Here is a 19,356-nt window from a genome sequence, read left to right on the forward strand (position 1 = left end):
GATCAAGTGTATACAGGTGTGATCAGGTGTGATCAGGTGTGATCAGGTGTGATCGGGTGTATACAGGTGTGATCAAGTGTATACAGGTGTGATCAGGTGTGATCAGGTGTGATCAGGTGTGATCGGGTGTGATCGGGTGTATACAGGTGTGATCAAGTGTATACAGGTGTGATCAGGTGTGTACAGGTGTGATCAGGTGTGATCAGGTGTGTACAGGTGTGATCAGGTGTGATCAGGTGTGATCAGGTGTATACAGGTGTGATCAGGTGTGTACATGCAGTGATGAAGGATTAAATTAAATTCAGACTAAATATGGGCCGTTCAAATTTAAACACTGTGTGAACAGCAGTGTGTTATTGAGCACGCTCAGTAACAGTAACTGTTTCTTCCTGTCTGCAGCTCGGCCGCCATGTCTAAAGCGACGGTGAAGAAGCTGCACTGGCGCTCCAAGGTAACGATGATGTTTTTTTTAATACCTGGAAGTTTTTCATGCTCATCTCACTGAAAGATGATGAACCTTTCTCATTAAAAACTCATCCTCCATGTTTTCTGTCTGTTCAGGTCCAGGAGAGCTTCGTCCCGCTGGGCGGCGGCTCCGGAGAGCTCGGTCTGGCCATCGGGGGCGGGGCCGATTACGGCGAGTTCCCATTCGTCACTGCAGCCCATGGGGGCGGGGCCACTGTTGGTGACATTATCTTAGAGATCGGAGGGACGCCCGTGTTAGGGATGACCCTCGGTGATGTCAGAGGAGTCCTCAACTCCTGTCCTCATCCAATCAGAATAAAGACGGTGTCACCAGGTGAGCGGACTGAATTACACCTGTTAAAAGTAACAAGTGTTCTCTTTTATTTTATAAATGCTGTTGTATTTCCATCAGCTGATTGACAGAAAATTTATCCTCAACTATTCTGATAAGTGATGAATTTGTTTCAGTCATAATTCAAAAAAAGGAATCCAAACATTTTCTGCGAGATGTTTGATATGAGACAGTAAACTGAGAAACTTTATACTGTCACATGAAACAAGTCAGTGGACACTGAAAGCATAATGAAAAAATAATTCCTAAAAATAATTTATGAAAATAATCAGTAGTTACAGACCTAGAATTTTACTTTGAAGGTCAGCTGAGTGTGTAAAGTGTGACGGAAGCTGAGGAGGGACAAAAACTTGATTTCTAGGAAAGAGCTCTGTAAGTCTCTACTGAGCACGCTCAGAACGAGCTCGGCGACAGAAAACAGATACAGGAACAAACTGTGTTTGTGATCTGACGCATGTCTGCTGTCCGCCACGTTCAAGCTCCGCTAATGAAACAAATCATGAGCGCTGCAGACGTCACGCCAGAATCCACTTTCATTTATTGAGATCTGAAGTGTTTCTCATGAAATTTGTTTTGTTATAAACATAATAAATTTAGTTTTTACTGTTTGGAGTTAAATTCACTTTCTGGAGACGATCTGATCAGATCTGTGTTAAAACATGAAGCTTCACACCAGAGACGACTTCCAGGTTTTTAACTACTGTAACACAGAGTGAAATCTGATGACATCACTCTGACATCATATCCTCTGTGTGTGTGTGTGTGTGTGTGTGTGTGTGTCAGGTTCATCCCTCTGTAAGGACCTCAGGTTGTACCTCAGTAAGTGTTTCACTCCGGGCTCCATGGACAGTCAGCTGCAGCAGCTCATCAGAGAGAACCTGTACCTGCGAGCCGTACCCTGTAAGACACACACACACACACACACACACACACACACACACACACACACACACACACACACACACACACACACACAGAGTAAATAAAAGTCAACATACATCATGCCGGGCCTCAAAATGAACAACTTTCCCAAACTGAAGTTTCTTTTTCATTCTGAAGTTGCAGCTCTTAATCATTTCCTTAAAAAACGACAACATGTTCACAACACATTTTAACAGTGTAGTTATGACTTCAACTCTTTCATACGCTGCACATCAGATCACTGGTTCCCAATCTGAGGTCCAGACCCCCCTACAGGGCTCGGCAAAAATCACAGAGGGTCCCCAAGACTGTCTGCTCTGAGGTTGCAAAAATTTGCACTTTAACAAAAATCACAATTTATACAAAAGTCTGTATGAATTCTATATGAAAAGACAATTTTCAGTGTTGATACTGATGTTCTGAAACTTTTTAGTGATGATGAAGTTCTTGATATCTGGGTTTTAAACCATTTTTAGTGTTGATATCTCAAAACTCAAAAATTTTTGCACTTCGTTGCCTTGAAATTTTGACTTTTCTCAACTTATTTTTTTTCAGTGCAGAAGCTGTAATTTGTGTCCCAGGTGTGATTTCAGTTTTTAAATGTTGATATGAACTCTGAAAAAAGTTTTCACAGCTGAGTGTAACTCTGGTCTCAGTCTGCAGGGTTTATTGTTGGAGTGTAGATGAACTCTGTTAATGATTACAGGAAGTGGACTCAGCATGTTAGTGCTGTTCAAACAGTCGGGGTGTGTGTGTGTGTGTGTGTGTGTGTGTGTGTGTGTGTGTGTCTGTGTGTGTGTGTGTGTGTGTGTGTGTGTGTGTGTGTGTGTGTGTGTCTGTCTGTGTGTGTGTGTGTGTGTCTGTGTGTGTGTGTGTGTGTCTGTGTGTGTGTGTGTGTCTGTGTGTGTGTGTGTGTGTGTGTGTGTGTGTGTGTGTGTGTGTGTCTGTGTGTGTGTGTGTGTGTGTGTGTGTGTGTCTGTGTGTGTGTGTGTGTGTGGTACTGTCAGCCACACTGAGTGGAAAAGTTGAGAGAAGTTTGGTTATCAACAGAGGAAATATACTGACACACAGACACACAGACACACACACACACACACACACAGACACAGACACACACACACACACAGACACAGACACACACACACACACACACACACACACACACAGAGCAGAGTGGAGTATTTATCTGACAGAGTGAGACCTCCTCACCTTCTGATTACAGACTGGACCATTCAGTGTATTTCCTTTCAGTAATGACCTCTGTGTGTGTCGGAGTCTGTGACTGGTCAGCAGCTCTGTCCCTCTGTGATGACATCACGTTGTTTACCACCCCCGTGCAGGTACGACCCGGCAGCCTCGGGACGGAGAGATTTCAGGTGTCGACTACAACTTTGTGTCCATCGAAGAGTTTTTCTCTCTGGAGGAGTCTGGTGCTCTGCTGGAGAGCGGCAAGTTCAAAGGTGTGAAAAACAAACGCACCCACAACAAAACAACACTGTCCCTTTATCATCATCATCATCATTAGTAGTAGTAGTAGTAGTATTTTCATAAGACACTCAGATGATAGTAAACTAAGAAGGTTACTTTACGTTGGAATACTTTCCTTTTTTTAACAGCAGTGTTGGAGTTTGTTTTTTTACAGTGAGAAAATAAAATGTCTCTCTTTTTACAGTGTGGAGTCAAAAAAAGTGAAAAAACAAAATAACAAAGAACTAAAACCGCAAATCAGCAGAACACGATCTTAAAAAAAATACTGTTAAAACCTTCGACAGAAATTTGCCACTTCCTGTATCAAATTAAAAGCCCAGTAGACAGAATCTGTTCATTTCCTAAGAGGGCTTTTATTGTGAAACATTTGCAGGAATGTGTGATTGAAAATTCTGTGATTCCCAAACAGGATGTAGCTGCTGCCACCCTGTGGCACTTGTGCGTCACTACAAAATACAGTTTGAGACAGAAACAAAAAAACACCTGCAGTGAGTGAAACAGGTCAACGACTCTTTAGATGAGAAATCCAGAACAACAAACAACCTGTTTACACGTCGTGTCAAAATGCATCTCATATCTGTGTCTCTAGTATCTCATTTAGATCAGATCAGGATCAGTTTTTCCAACTCTCTTATAACAAAAGCAGTTAACTAGAGCTTCTAAAGTCATCACATGACACCGTATGTTAGTTTGCTTATCGATGGCGTTGTTTTGCATCACTTTGCATGAAGCTCATTGGTTGCGTCGGACTCAGCGAGGCAGAAATCAGCAGCTGTAGGATCCTGATCCAGAGGAAACAGTGAGAGAAGCTCACTCACTTTGAAAAGTTCCAATCCAGAGAAAGTTTCACAGCGACAGCGTAACCATAGAAACTCACTGCAAGTGACCTTCCTCCTCTGCAGCGAGCGTCGTCCTCCTGCCACACGCACACACACACACACACGTCCACATAGTCATTGTGGTTAATGTGGTCACCATGTGTCTGTCTGCAGGTGGTTTGGCCAATCAGATCGCAGTCAGTCCTCAGTGTAAACATAAAGTTTCCTCCTTGCTGATTCTGTTGTTGTCACGTGTTGATAAGTCAACCTAAACCTACCTCTTAAATGATTGGCTGTTTGTGTCACATGTCGCACGCTCTGTTATGATAAAGGATGTGACAGGCGTGTTTTCTGCAGATACATGTTGCTGTCTTTTTTTATCTTTTTATCTTATTCTGCTCTGCATCGTCTGCATCATCCGTCACAATCAACGCAGGTATTTTTTAACAGATGATGTCACAGAGGAAACAGTAGAGGCTCCATGAGCGGGCAGGATGTGGTACAGTGTTTTCACACCCTGATGGAGGAGAGTTTTTAACAGTGTTTGGGAGGAAAAGAGGATTTTCTGTCTCTAATCCTTCAAAAAGCCAAACCTGCCTCAGTCTGTCCTGCATCCCTCTCTCTCTTTAACCCACTGTGTGTCTCTCTGTCTCTCGCTCTCTGCAGTATTAATCTGAGGGGATTAATGAGACTAAAATAGAGACTGAATTCACACGTAAATATCTGTGTGCATGTGTGTGTGTGTGTGTGTGTGTGTGTGTGTGTGTGTGTGTGTGTGTGTGTGTGTTCACACTGAACAAAGTCCTGATGCTCATGAGTCAAACATGAACCTATCGGTTTGACTCAAACATTTTATTCTGACGGTTCAAAACCAGTCAGTTCACCTTTTATTGATTAATTTGTCTCCTTTTTATGTCGTTTATTTTCTGCTCTGTTGACTAAGATTCTTATTTGATTACTAATATTTGGAGTAAAAGGAACATTGACAATAATAATTAACTGTATATATTGAAATCTAAAAGCGTTGTGGTTCATATTTGAATAAATACGGGGCATTTTTTCTCTTTTCTCTTTGTCCAATCACAGGGAACTACTACGGAACGCCCCGCCCAGTCCACATTGGACCAGAGAGTCCACCAATCACGTATCAGGAACACCGAAACCTGCTGAGGAACTTCAGGACAAGGAGCAAATCTCTGAGTAACCTGGAGAAGGCTGTGGAGGAAGGAGACAACAGCGAGGAGGACAGTGGACTGTCAGGTACACACACACACACACACACACACACACACACACACACACACACACACACACACACACACACACACTAATGAATCTGATCAAATCTGTTCTCTCTCTCTCTCTGGTGTCTCAGGATCAAAGTGTAGAAAACATTCAGGCAGCAGCATCTTGTCACTTTCTCTGGTTAATGTGATCTGATCACATCAGCTGTTCCTGATCAATATTAATTCTGTTCAAGTCAGTGTCTGTGATGATGTCACAGATCATTAATTAGAGACAGAAGCTCCACTCTGTGACAAAGAAGAAGTCTGTAGAGTAAAAGCAAAGTAAAGTTTGTGTGAAGTAAAAGTGAAATTAAAGTTCCTGTAAAGTTAAATTAGAGTAAAGCAAACATAAAGTTAATGTTCATGTAAAGTAAAAGTAAACTGTACTTAAAGTAAAAATAAATAAATAAAAGTAAAGTGAGCAAAGAGCTCCTGTGTTTGGATCAAATAGCAAGAAAGTGTAAAAGTCAAATAGAAGTCAAGGAACAGTGAAGTTAAAGTCAAATAAAATAAAATAAAATGAAAAGTAAAGTTAAATAACATAATATATTTACATAAAATAATCCTGACATGTGATCAGAGAGTGGAACACTACGCTCTGTATGTTCTGCTCCTTTGAAATATACGTTCTGCTGCCGAACATCTGTTTCTGTTTCTGTTTCATGTTTATTAGAGTTAAAATGTTCTGTGTTTTATGAGTCATAATGAATCATTAATAATCTTGTAGAAGGAGTTGATGTTTATAACTGAACAAAATGTTAATGGAGTTTGGCAGCAGTGAGACAGACAAGGCCAGGGTTTGGGTTGAGTTAAGTTTAGGTTTGGGTTAAGTTAAGTTTGGGTTAAGTTAAGTTTAGGTTTGGGTTAAGTTTAGGTTTGGGTTAAGTTAAGTTTGGGTTAAGTTAAGTTTAGGTTTGGGTTAAGTTAAGTTTAGGTTTGGGTTAAGTTAAGTTTGGGTTAAGTTAAGTTTAGGTTTGGGTTAAGTTAAGGTAGGGTTAGAGGTCAAAGGTCTCTGAGTAATTAAAATATATTTTCCTCTGAAGTGAGATTGATGAGTTAATTAAAATAAACACTTTCTCTCTCTCTCTGTCCGTTAGCGGGTTCAGCTGGAGCCCTGCCCACCACCCTGCCTCTCAGCCAATCATGGGAGTCTGCGGCAGGGAGTCGGGAGGGAATAGAGAATGGAGGAGGAGTAAGAGGAGTAGGGAGAGGAAGAGTAGGAGGAGGAGGACCGCTGCCCGAGAACTGGGAGCTGGCGTTCAGCGACTCAGGAGAACCGTACTACATAGAGTGAGTCTTGATACTGAAGATGATTGATTAATCAAAAACATCAATCATCAATCATCATAATCATTTAGTGTGAACTGAACTGGACACTTTGATTCTGACTGTTGGATGAAAATATATTTAGGTGTTCTATGGACACTAACAGTGTTCTGACAGTGTTCTATCAGTGTTCTGACAGTGTTCTAACCCTAACTTTCATGTTTTTTGAATGGAGTTTGGTTCATGGGAATAATTTTATCTTTACCTTTTAAGGCCTCGTTATCTGAACTGACGCCACGTAGTTTTAATGAACAAGGTTTTATACAACTATCAAACCACGTTCTGATGAGTTCTACTGTTCCTACATTACCCAGAATCCTTTGTGCCATGGAGGTATGATAATGACAATGATGAAGGTGACGTCTCTCTTTCAGTCACAACTCAAAGACGACCAGCTGGCTGGATCCTCGAACTCAGAACAAAGAGACGACTTCCTGTACAGAACGTAAGTCTGACTGTCTCATTAACTGACTGACTGATTGATTGATTGATTGATTGATTGATTGATTGATTGATTGATTATCTGAAGTTAGCAGCAGTTTTCCTTCTGGTACATTGTTATTATTTTGTTAATAGAAAATGTTTAAAACAACATCAGTGGATTTGATACTGGACTTTTTTTCATTTTAACTTGTTTTATTATATTCCTTTAAATGAATGAATCTTTACAAACTTTTGGTTATTTGTAGTTGTAGTTTTTATTTATTTTACAAACAATATCTGCATTTTTTTGTGTTTTATGAATGAATTTGGCAGTATTTTTTCATTGATCTCACAGCTCTCAATGAGAAAATATAAAATGTTTATGGGTTTTAAAAATGTCCAGTGTACAATTTTTGGGCTGTTGCAGTAGTTTTATTTTTCAGAAAACAAATAATATCTTACAGGCTAAAGTTAACTTAAGTTAGTAAAGGCTATTTATTTACCTGGTTAGAAGTTGTTGTTTAGTTGTTGTTGTTGTTGACACATCCAAACTGATGAGCATCACTTCCTGTTACTGTATGTGACTTTTATTTTGACAGCCAGCAGGGGGCAGCACAGACTCACTGTAACATCCTGTTTGCTCTGTGATACAACTTGAACATCTGAAACACAGTTAACAGAAACATTTCTTTAGTGAGTTAGCAGTGCTGGAAAGTAACTAAGTACATTTACTTGAGTACTGAAGTACAATTTTGGAGTATTTGTACTTTAGTTGATTATTTATATTTTCTGCTACTTTAAACTTCTGTTCCACTACATTTAACAGCTTTCGTTGCATTTTACTACTGTATGTTAGTGACACAGAACACACTCACCTGTCCTCACCTGTCCTCACCTGTCTCAGTCCCAGAGTTCACGGAGCAGCCCAGTCAGCTGAAGGGTTACTCCATCCACACCCGGCTGTCCAAAGGTCCTCGAGGTTTCGGCTTCAACATCGTCGGAGGAAGTCGACCCCGAGAGTTTCTACAGGTGTACAGCGTCACACCTGGAGGACCGCCAGCTCTGAATACAGGTACTCATACTGGATATACTACTACTACTACCATTAGTACTACTACTACTGCTAATACATGAGTTAAATAGACACAGAGTCTCTGCAGGTGTACGGCGTCACACCTGGAGGACCGCCCACTCTCAATACAGGAAGTGTAGTGTGGTCAAGGAGGAAAGTACACAACTACTATGTACACATGTGTAGTCATGTGACACACTGATAGAAATCCTGAAACATTTCCAGCAGCTATGATCAAATTAGCAAATGAGCAATTACAAAACTGAGGCACCTCACCACTGAAGACTCCCAGAAACCAATCGATCAATAATAAAAACACAACAAACACAGTCCTGTTTCACTGGCAAACATCCAGCTGATCCAATCCAGTAACATTTTCAGTCCAGAAACACAATTTACACCAATAAAGACCCACAAACTGCAAAAACCAGACATCAGAAGTCAAAGATATAGGTAGATAAAAGTATAACTGTTCTAACAGTGTTCTAACAGTGTTCTAACAGTTCTAACTGTGTTCTAACAGTGTTCTAACAGTTCTAACAGTGTTCTAACTGTGTTCTAACAGTTCTAACTGTGTTCTAGCAGTGTTCTAAGTGTTCTAACGAGACACACAGACTGCAGATATATTTAGTTTATAGGTTTAAAAACATGTTCTGTGTTCCTCTCTGCAGGATTATGTTGCTGTTTGGTTCTCAGGTCTTTATTTTTCTCTCACAGACACAATCTCATGATCTACAACTAATCCACACACACACACACACAGACACACACACACACACACACACACACACACACACAGTCTCTCTCTCTCTTTAATCTGTTCGACACACACAGCCTCCTTTCTCTCCCACACTGTCAGACCTGCTCACGTGCACCAAGGATAAAAAAGTCAGGAATGTAACACACACACGCACACGCACACACACACACACAGACACACACACACACACACACACACACACACACACACACACACACACACACACACACACACACACACACACAGAGTGGATGAATTTTCCCGGGAAACAGAGCTGAGGGTTTCAACAGGCAGCAGAAAACTCAGCAGAGACAAAAACAGAAATAAACACAGAGAACTTTTCTGGGATCGTGATCAGCTGATAACTGAAGAGAAACACACACAGTCAGCGCTGTTGCTAAGTAACAACTAACCTGCAGTCGGTACATCGACTGTTTGGACTGAACTGATGCAAATGACACAAACAAACGTCTCTTTGGGTCTGACAGGTCTCAGAGTCCTGACCTACACAAACAGCTGACTTTGGTCTCTTGACTCGTGTTCTTTGGTCTCAGGGCGGGAAAACTGATGGACCTGTAACCTGATCTGAACGCCACCACAGTCCAGTACAACACTGTATTACAGCTGCAGTCTGACTGTCCATGTACACAAACTGAACCCGTGTCTCTGGTGTCTGTCCTCCAGCGGACATCCTGGTCTACATCAACGACAGCTGTGTGTTGGGTCGCTCTCATAAGGAGGTGGTGGAGATGCTGAAGTCGGTGCCGATGGGTCAGAGTGTGGACGTGGTGCTGAGGAGAGGATACCCGATGCTTTATAACCCTGATGGATGTCCCAAACAGAGTCTGGAGACGGTGTGCTCTCTTCTCTCTTCACTGTTCTAGAGCTTTTAGTTTTACTTCACTGTAAAAACAAACAAAACAACGATGAGAAAACTCAAAATTTCAAGGCAACTTACTTCAATAGATTTTTGAGTTTTGATATGAACTCAAACTTTGAAAAAGTTTTACATGGAATGTGAAGTTCACAGTACAGGAGGACGCTGCAATGTGCAGAACAAAGTCAGATGAAAATGTGGTTAATGTCAGCGGGAGTCTCGTCTGTGTTGATGAGGACAGTTGCAGATGGGAAGAAACTTTTCTTACGTCGTGAGGTTTTGGTTCTGATGGACCGCAGCTTCCTGCAGGGGAGTGTCTCAAAAAGTTTGTAAAAGTTCTTCAAAGACTCAAGTTTATCTAAATTAGAAAAGTAAATTATGTCAAGTAAAGATTATAGGTCAACAAAACTTTGTTTAGATTATCTGAACACTGAAGATCCAGTGAAGGCAGCTTTTTTAAAACGATGACTTGTTTACCTTCTATTACAACCTTTGCATGTTTTATCTTACATGAACAGTGACTCTGTGAGAAACACTAAGCTTGTGTCTGACTTCTCTTCAGCAGCCAAAGACACCCAGCGAGGCCCCCAACACCCCCAACGTGAACCGCGGCCTGACTCACCTGACCTACAGCAGGACGCCGGACACTGACAGCAGCACGCCAGGTGAGGAAGAGGAAGTCGTTTGAACCAAAACCATCCAGGGAAATCTGATCAGGCAGCTACCAGGACCTGGTTTATCCATGAAACTCTTCTTCATGTGTTTAACAACATGCAGACCTGCTTCATCTGATACAGAGAATTAAACACTAACCTTTGATGTATCCAGATATCATCTTTCTATCATGTTTAATTTCTGATAATCAATAAATTGTAAAATAAACTCCTTCATGCTGAATTCCAGGACTGAGCCAAACTCCGCCCTCCTATGCTGCTCAGCCAATGACGAACGGGCTGACAGGCCCGCCAACGCCCACTTCCTCTGATGCCCCACTGGGTCCACCTCCCCCTCCAGAGAGGATGTCAGCCAATCACAGTGACTCTGATGGCGGCCTGTCCAACGCTGGAACCCGAAGGTGGGAGGAGCCTCAGTGTTAGCATTAGCAGTGTTTCTGTAGGTTGTTTCATGGTGTGGAAACATGGTACCTGCAGTAATAATTTACACAAGTACTAGTGGTGATCCTCTTGAAATAATAAATATCTCTGAAGTTTGTAGAAGCAAAAAAAAATCTGTTTGTCGTCCCTCCTTGTCCTCCTGCAGGTCTTCTCTGATTCGCTACAACAGCAGCACTCTCCCTGCCCTGTCCTCCTCCTCCCTCCTCCACCATCAGAGCTCCAAGTCCTCAGAAAGCGACTTGTCCACGTCAACACTCCCCAACTCATCCTCCACGCTCCCCCTCGCCTCCTCGTCCTCCCACGCTCTGTCCAAACTGCCCCTCTCTCAGCCAGAGACGGGCCTGTCCACCAGCTCCACCGCCGCCAACACTCCCACCTCCTCCTCCACACCTCCCGGTGCTCCTGTGCAGCGCCCACCGATGCCCCAGACGTCCCTTGCCCTAACGCCACCCAGAGACGTCCCACCTTGTGGCTTCAATGGCTGTCCGGCCAATCACCAGGCGCCTTCGCCATCCTCTCGAGGAAACCCCGGGTTGGCGCTCCCCCTCGGTGCGGGGTCACCCGGTTCAGCTCCGGGTGGGGAGCTGGTACCTGTGGCCCTCGGACGCAGCGAGAGCGGGGGGCTGGGCTTCAGTGTGACGGCGGGGGGGCAGGGAGGACAGCTGGCGGTGGTAAGGCGGGTCTGGGATAGAAGGCACTGTCCCTCGCTGCAGCCGGGGGACGCCATCGTGAAGATCAACGGAGCAGACGTACAAAGCCTCAGCTTCTCACAGGTACATGATTATTACTCATCCAACATCCAACCGGGTGGTGCCCATTATTTTTCCAGCCCAGTTTCAATGAAACCACGCCCACTTCCACATGACCACATGTGACAGCCAATGACAGCGCAGCAGGCCTGGCAGCTTGTTCTTCTTGCAGTCAGTAGCAGTGCTGATAGCTGTGGTTTATCTGGTAAACACAGTGACCTTTTCAGCTCTTGCAGTCTGGAGCTGCTCTTTGCTGCCAGAGTGTCTGTGGGAGATGCAGAGTGGACGAGCCTGGTGTCCACAGGAAGGACTGCAGCTCTACACACACTGAGCTTAAAAAAAACAGATGCAGCCTGGAATACTCAGACTCTGCAGCGGTGGATCCATCTACGTTCGGCGACCACAGGTTCCGCTGAGAGGAACTGCAGCAGGCTACATCTACACAACCTGCTGTATCAACATCATCGCTCACTGTTTGTTTTACAAACCAAGTACGAGAAAAGCACAGAAACAACCGGAGATACACATCGAGCCTCTGTGTTTGACTGAAAACTCAACAGACTCACAGACGGTAAACTTAATTAAAATTCAGTTCCAAAAGTGGTGCTTTTCAGCTGCCTTCAAAGCTGCAGAGTGGAGTCGGCTAACATACTGTATGCTGCAGAGGTGAAGTTAGTATGACTCACCAGATGCACACTGCTGGTGTAAGTCCTGCTATTGGTCGCTTGCTCCAAGTCCTCAGGAAACAGGAACAGCCTCTGAGCTGCAACCTGCACACCGAAAACAGCAGATTAGCTTCTGAGACACTGACGACCCAAACAAACAAACAGCTGTTCGCTTTTCTTTTGCACTGATGTCGTCATTTTAATACCAGAGCTCACCTCCCGACATGCCAGTGGTACATCACAGCAGGTTCCCCCGTGACACTATTTCGCAGCAGCACCGTCGCTGCATCCTGGGCTTTGCTACGATCAAGACGTTTGTGATTGGTTGATGTAAACAAGGCAGGAAGTTTTTTCCTCTTTAGCAGAATCTTTATGTGTGGAGTCAGAGCTTTCTGCAGCTGTGGAGAGACATCTGGCTGTGTGAGACTATGTGGACATGGTTTCATCTAAACTGGGTTGGAAAAAAAGCAAAAAGCAACCAGTCAGGGTTAATGTAGTCTGAATGTTTCACTCTTATTGGCTAACCAGGATATCAGTCACATCACACGCAGGTCAAAAAGCCTCTGGATGCAGTTGGATAGATCTACTGGCTGTTGGAGTTCTGCAGAAATGGAAGGAGGAGCAAGATGTCTCTGTCAGAGCCAATGAAAACCTGAGCTCACAGAGCAGTCTGACCAGCTGCCGTCTGTAAGTCTGTGCAGCCTTCAGCCCACTGCCTCCCTCATCTCTGGGACAGATCCTGCTCTTCTTTGTCTCGACTGCATGAAGTCTACAGATGTGGACAACACACACATTTTCAGAGTCTCTCCTGGAAGACATTCATGCTGGTTGTTGACAAGTTTAAAGGTGACGGATGTAGTTGCTGATTGTTGGACTGTTTGTTTAAAGAAGTAAAAAATTGACAGACACAGTTGTGTGTTGAGACACAAAGACTAGATTTCTGGGGGGACAATCTTTGAGTTGACCCCCAAAGGAAAAGTCATTCTGGATGTCAAGAGAACAAAGAGCCTGTTTCCACCTGTTTATCAGTCCCTCCAGGATTGGGCACAATAACAACACTGAGTCAGTTTGTTGAGACCTGCATGTGTGGTGTTTGTGGGGACTGCTGTGATTGGTGGAACTCACAGGAAGCTATGATGACTGGTCAAACTTGTAGAAAAGCTGCAGTGATTGGACAAAATTACAAGGTTGTGTTGTGAATTCACTGGGATTGGTTGAATTTGCGTTAATTATTGCGATCGCAACGTCACAACTTCCTGGAGGGGCTGATTTTTAAGATGCATCCTGGGTGATCAGATCACATCAAGTCACACGTCTCATCAGAATGCCTCTCCATGTGCTTCTCAGTGACCACGGAGATCTCACGTCTCCACTCTGCATGCAAATAAATATGAAGCGAAATCATTTGCAAAGACCGAATGTGTCATTGTTTTTGACCGACAGAGGGTTTTGCACATGGAGCTGCAGAGCTGAAGGTCTGTGTGTGTAGAGAAGGTTAGAAGATGAGACACCAGGAGGCATCTTTTTCTGAAATGGTTCCTGAGTCTGAGCTGGTTTCCAGGACAACATGTTCTCAGTACTGAAATACAGCAGTGTGGTCAGTGGTCCTACACTTCAAACTATTGTCTTTCTCTAACTGTAACCAGGTTTCTTCTGTCTGTAAACCTACACACATCTGGACAGATGTGTTGTCATTATAAAACGTGATTATTTCTGACAATAAGCACATTGAATAAATGTGCACTGATCTCACAAGAGTTTCACAAACCTTGGGTTCCCTTCTCAACACGACTCACGCTGTATTGAAGAATTCTGAATCTGGTGATTGAGACCTGAAAAATATTAACCACTGGTGCATTTCTGTCCTCAGGTCCAGAGAGTTCTGCAAGAACACACCAAACAGGGGGAGGTGGTTCTCCTGGTCTACAGAGGAGGTAAATCTGAGCCCACTACCCCCTCACTCTGCAGGTTTCAAACTGTTTCTGATAACTGTCTCACCCCCCTCAGGTCCCGTCTCTTCTCCGGTCGTCACCCCAAACCTCTACAAGCCCCTCCCCTCCCCACACGGCCTGCTCACCCCCCCGTCATCACACCCCCCGACTTCAGCCGACTTGCCTTCCCCGTCCACGGGTGCCTTGGTGGGGGGTGTCCCCCCACTCAACCAGGCCGGCTTGGCCCCAGAGAGTCCCCAGGAGGGACACCTACCGGCCCCCGGAGCCCACCAAGGTAACTGCACTCCTGCTGAGCTACATCTGAGTCCTGAACGGTTCCGTTCAAGACTCTTAGAACCTTGGCCACACCGCAGTCATAATCCAGGATCATCGTCACTAGAGGGCGCCACACGCCGACCTGTAGAATATACAGGCGGTTTTCAATAATACAGAAATATCTGATGAGATTTTTATCAAATTCATCTACACTCAAATTATGAGTTCAGAGAGAGAAAGAAAAGTGTACAGGAAGTACAGTTACACTCAAAATAACTCAACTGATGAGCAAAAGGTCCAGAAGACCTAATAATATGATCATTTACATATAATTTCAATATTTAATTTTTAACCTATCACAGTTATCTGCATCACTGGTCTGATCCACCTGCTTTGGCTCAAACTTCAGGTCAAAGAAAACCTGCTGTGTTCTGCTTCTCTCCCGTCTTTGGGTTCCAAACCAATTTATTTTTGGTTGAAATGATCCAAATGGATGCGTCGCTGATTCTGATACCCGACACTGGATCACTGCTGATATTCATACTCATTTATACCAGAGCTCTTTATTCTTGATGATGATGGTTATTCGGGCCCGAGCACTGACTGGTTGCTCAGAATCTTTTCCTGTTCTGTCCTCTTCAATCTAAACGTGTTCACTGGTTTTTCCTTTTATCTATTTCTTTTTTTATTTTGTCATGAATACTGAGAAGAACATTTCTCATCGTTGTTGAGATTCACTGACACTCTGTGTACGTTTAGTATATAATTTTGTGATGTTTTAACTGAGTTTGAACTCGTTCAGGACTTTCACCTACAAATAAAGCAGATTTTTTTACTTTTGTAAAAAAAAAATTAAGTTTTGTTTTTCACTTGCATGCATCGCAGTTTCTTTCAGTCTGCAACAAAACAGCCCGTGAAATCCTGGAAGGACTGCCATCTTGGATCAGATCTGTCCCATCCCTCAAATTTAGGTCTGGTAGAGCCGTCCTCATCCATCTGCTCCCCTCAGTCTGACTCCTCCTTCTTTTCCAGGGGCCCCTCCTGCCCAGACGCCTAACGGGCCCCCGGCCTCGGCCCTCATCCAGAGCACCAGCTTCCTGGACTCGGTTCCTGTGACGCTGACGCTGGAGCCTCGCGATTTGCTGGGAGTGGAGGAGAGCGCTGGGGGACCTCCTCCCCTCATCAGAGGAGGAGGTGGGGGAGGAGCACTAGGAGCGGTGGCCAAGGACGGAAGAGGAGGAGCCAAGACCACGGAGGTGGAGCTGAGGAGGCGGCCAGGGGAAGGCTTCGGATTCGTCATCGCCTCTCAGGAAGTGACCAATGGGGGTGAGTCGAGGTTTTTTTAAACTTTGATTTTTTTTAAAGCCTTGGTATTTTGATACCATAATTTTCAGACACTGTATTGTTTCAAACAAGTAGTATGGAAAAAGTAGAAAATATGGTCCTCCGATAAAAGAAAAACGTTGAGAAAACTCAAACTTCAAGGCAACAGATTTGAGCCCAAATCAAATTCTTAAGTTCTGAAAAAGTTTTACCAACCACTGATCTTTTGTTGAGATAATTGACTTTTCTTTTTGAGGTCTTGTTGACTGAGCTGTTAGCTGTTAGCTGTTAGCAACACAACCAAACAGCTAACTGATTAGTGGAAAAATTATTGCTAGATTGATCACTAGTTGAATAATAGATTCAAAGATCTTTGAATCTATTATTCATCTGATAAGATTTTACTTTGTGCTTTTACTTCAGTATATTTCTAACATCAGTACTTTTACTTGTAAGTAAGCACTATTTTAGTAATGTAACAGTACTTGTAACAGATTTTCAGTACTCTTTCCATCACTGGTGCTGTATTAAACCTCTTTATATATTTATATTTATATTTCCTAACAAAGAGAAACATTTCTGAAGAAGTTTGAGAACATGATCAGACTGTAAAACATGCTGCGTTGATAAGCTGTGCAGCCTGCAGGGGGCGCCACCTGCTCTCTGTTAGAGTGTGTGTGTGTGTGTGTGTGTGTGTGTGTGTGTGTGTGTGTGTGTGTGAGATTAAAGCTGCAGCTGGGCTCCTGTTTGTTCCACCGAGTCAAACTGAACTCATCTGGAAGGAACAACCAGGTTTCCAACACAGATAGACAGCACCTGAACACATCGCTGTCCTCCCCCTCTGTGAGTGTGTGTGTGTGTGTGTGTGTGTGTGTGTGTGTGTGTGAGATTAAAGCTGCAGCTGGGCTCCTGTTTGTTCCACCGAGTCAAACTGAACTCATCTGGAAGGAACAACCAGGTTTCCAACACAGATAGACAGCACCTGAACACATCGCTGTCCTCCCCCTCTGTGAGTGTGTGTGTGTGTGTGTGTGTGTGTGTGTGTGTGTGTGTGAGTTTCAGTTCCCTCCCACCTCTATCTGCCCTCTGTTGGCCACGCCCCCTCGCTCCCAGCTGCCTCTCTGTCTCCAGCTCAGACTCTCATTCGCCTTTAGAGGCACAAGTGAACCTGTCTCACACAGACAGACAGAGAGACAGACAGGTGGACAGACAGAGAGGTGGACAGACAGGTGGACAGACAGGTGGACATGCTGCAGTAGTTGTTGGTGTCTCTGGTTGTTGGTCATCATGTTGGAGCGTCTGCAGTCAGCTCTGAAAACCGTGAAGGACTCCAAACGTAAGTGTGTGTGTGTGTGTGTGTGTGTGTGTGTGTGTGTGTGTGTGTGTGTGCGTGTGTGTGTGTGTGTGTGTGTGTGTGTGTGTGTGTGTACATTAACAGGCAGTCTTGTGTGTCTGTCTCTAAACTGATCCTGGTGTTTCAGTCTGATGTGACGTTCACTGTCAGGCCTGAAACAGGACTTTATGACTCCTGAGGTGTTTTTTGACGTGGATCAGCTGTTTTTACAGCTGGGTTTGTTTCTGTCGTCTGTTGTTGGTTCCACTGGAGAACGAGACTGTGTGCCGGTTAATATTAACATATGCAGGACTTTAAAGTTGTAATGTGCAAAATGTGGCCAGAGTTCAAAAAAATAGAAAGTTAGCATGTTAAAAGTATATGTTAAAAGTTAGCATGCTAACCTGTTAGCGCCAGCCCGTCCTGTCTCCAGGAAAAGGTCCAGTCCTCTTTCAGCTGAGATGTGTGTGAGCGGTGAGGTCGCTACTTTGAGTAACTAAATAAATAAACTCACAAAATGTCAAGAAAGGAAACATTCTCACATATTTTGTTGGTAATAAACTGTAAACCTTCTGAAGTGAAGACAAACATGTCGCTAAAACAAAATAAATCTCACCAAAAGTCTCGTCTCTCCGTTCTTCAACAATCAGCAGCTCTGGTTTGGTTGAGATAAACTCTTAATCCTCGCCGCCTCTCTGATGTCTGACCTCCGTCTCGTGGAGTCTCAGTCCTGGTCGGAGCTGCCGTGTTCCCTGTCTGGTCCCGGTTCAGCTGCTGGTCCGGTGTAAACACAAACGCTCCGAGCTGCAGGTCCAGACAGACTCCACTTATAATAGCTGCACGGCTAACTGAGCTAACAGCAGCTAGCAGCTACAGCTAAAGACAGAGCAGCATGAGGAAGACAGGTGTCCTCAGTCCATCAGTCAGTTCTGTGGAATATTAACATATTAAAGACACAACAACCAGACATCCTGGACATTTGGTTCTGGTAAAACGTTTAAATCAACGTTTGCAGCTCGATAACTCGCCTGAACCACTGAGGGAGACGATTCTTCTGTTGCTGAAATGCGAGCGCAGTTTTTTGATGATGTCAAAGCGTCTGCAGCAGTTAGCGTTTACTCTGAGGACACTGAGGGTCAACACTAATAAAATATAGTATTATAGTTTTTGTCTAATTTAATACAAACGTCTTTTTAATGTGTTGTCAAATAAATTCTTCTTCTCGTCTGCAGTCGAGCTTCTCGACACCTGAAACAGGTTGAGATGGAAAAAAACAACCAACCAATCAGCTCACAGTGATTCTGTCTGATCATTAACAGACATGGGAAAGATTTTTACATGGAAATATTATTAAAAACATGTTTTACACTGAAGCATTAGAACATTTATTCACAGAACCTCCTCCTCCTCCTCCTCCTCCTCTTCTTCTTCCTCCTCCTCCTCCTCCTCCTCCTCCTCCTCCTCCGTGTTTATCAGCTCTCAGGAATGTCTGGAATAGTTTCACCTGTGTGTGTGTGTGTGCATGTGTGTGTGTGTGTGCGTGTGCGTGTGCGTGTCTGTGTGTGTGTGTGTGTGTGTGTGTGTGTGTGTGTGTCTGTGTGTGTGTGTGTGTGTGTGTGTGTGTGTGTGTGTGTTTAGCAGTGGATTTATGACTCCAACAGAGCAGCTCAGTGTTCAGGGTTAAAGGAACAGTCCAACAGTTTTTAATGAGTTACTTTCAAAATGAGCAGGTTTGGTTTATGAACAACATTTAAAACAATATTTGGAGGGAATAAAGAGAATATGATTCTATCCTGATTTCACTGTTTCACACTGGAATTGTTATCAGTTCCATCCCCAATTATTGTAATTGATTGATTATTGATTGAATGTTTATGATATAAGAGTGTAAATGCTGTGTGTGTTTCATGGTGAGTTCATTCAGCAGGAGAGGGACAGTAAATCCGTTTTAGAAACTTTAAAAAAATAAAAATCATTAAATTAAAAATCAATCACAGTGAGCTGTGAACTTGGTTTGTCTTGTTTTTAATGCCTAAAAAAATTTAATAGTTTTAATTGAAAATATTACAATTTTAACATTTACTTTCACTTCAATTAATTTATTCAAAATATTTTTTAAAATATGTTTTTAGTTTCTAAAATTCAAAGCTTTTGAGTTTGTCAGCTTCTTCAATGT

At 43.5% G+C, this 19,356-nt stretch overlaps 1 protein-coding gene across 1 annotated transcript in view; it reads left to right on the top strand.

Moving 5' to 3' along the window:
- Positions 1-19,356, top strand: part of LOC146324544 (membrane-associated guanylate kinase, WW and PDZ domain-containing protein 3-like) — a 53,659-nt gene that overhangs the window by 19,064 nt on the left and 15,239 nt on the right. Inside the window, exons 2-16 of the mRNA XM_084720126.1 lie at positions 400-451; positions 562-799; positions 1,601-1,717; positions 3,079-3,198; positions 5,131-5,304; positions 6,428-6,620; positions 7,031-7,101; positions 7,984-8,151; positions 9,596-9,765; positions 10,351-10,453; positions 10,692-10,863; positions 11,049-11,676; positions 14,188-14,251; positions 14,325-14,543; positions 15,557-15,850. Coding sequence (XP_084576252.1) covers positions 410-451; positions 562-799; positions 1,601-1,717; positions 3,079-3,198; positions 5,131-5,304; positions 6,428-6,620; positions 7,031-7,101; positions 7,984-8,151; positions 9,596-9,765; positions 10,351-10,453; positions 10,692-10,863; positions 11,049-11,676; positions 14,188-14,251; positions 14,325-14,543; positions 15,557-15,850 — 2,773 coding nt within the window. The 5' untranslated portion in view covers positions 400-409. The remainder of the gene's footprint in view (positions 1-399; positions 452-561; positions 800-1,600; positions 1,718-3,078; positions 3,199-5,130; positions 5,305-6,427; positions 6,621-7,030; positions 7,102-7,983; positions 8,152-9,595; positions 9,766-10,350; positions 10,454-10,691; positions 10,864-11,048; positions 11,677-14,187; positions 14,252-14,324; positions 14,544-15,556; positions 15,851-19,356) is intronic.

Source organism: Lutjanus erythropterus, chromosome 6, assembly GCF_056507025.1.
Source record: "Lutjanus erythropterus isolate fLutEry1 chromosome 6, fLutEry1.hap2, whole genome shotgun sequence".
Taxonomy (NCBI): domain Eukaryota; kingdom Metazoa; phylum Chordata; class Actinopteri; order Lutjaniformes; family Lutjanidae; genus Lutjanus; species Lutjanus erythropterus.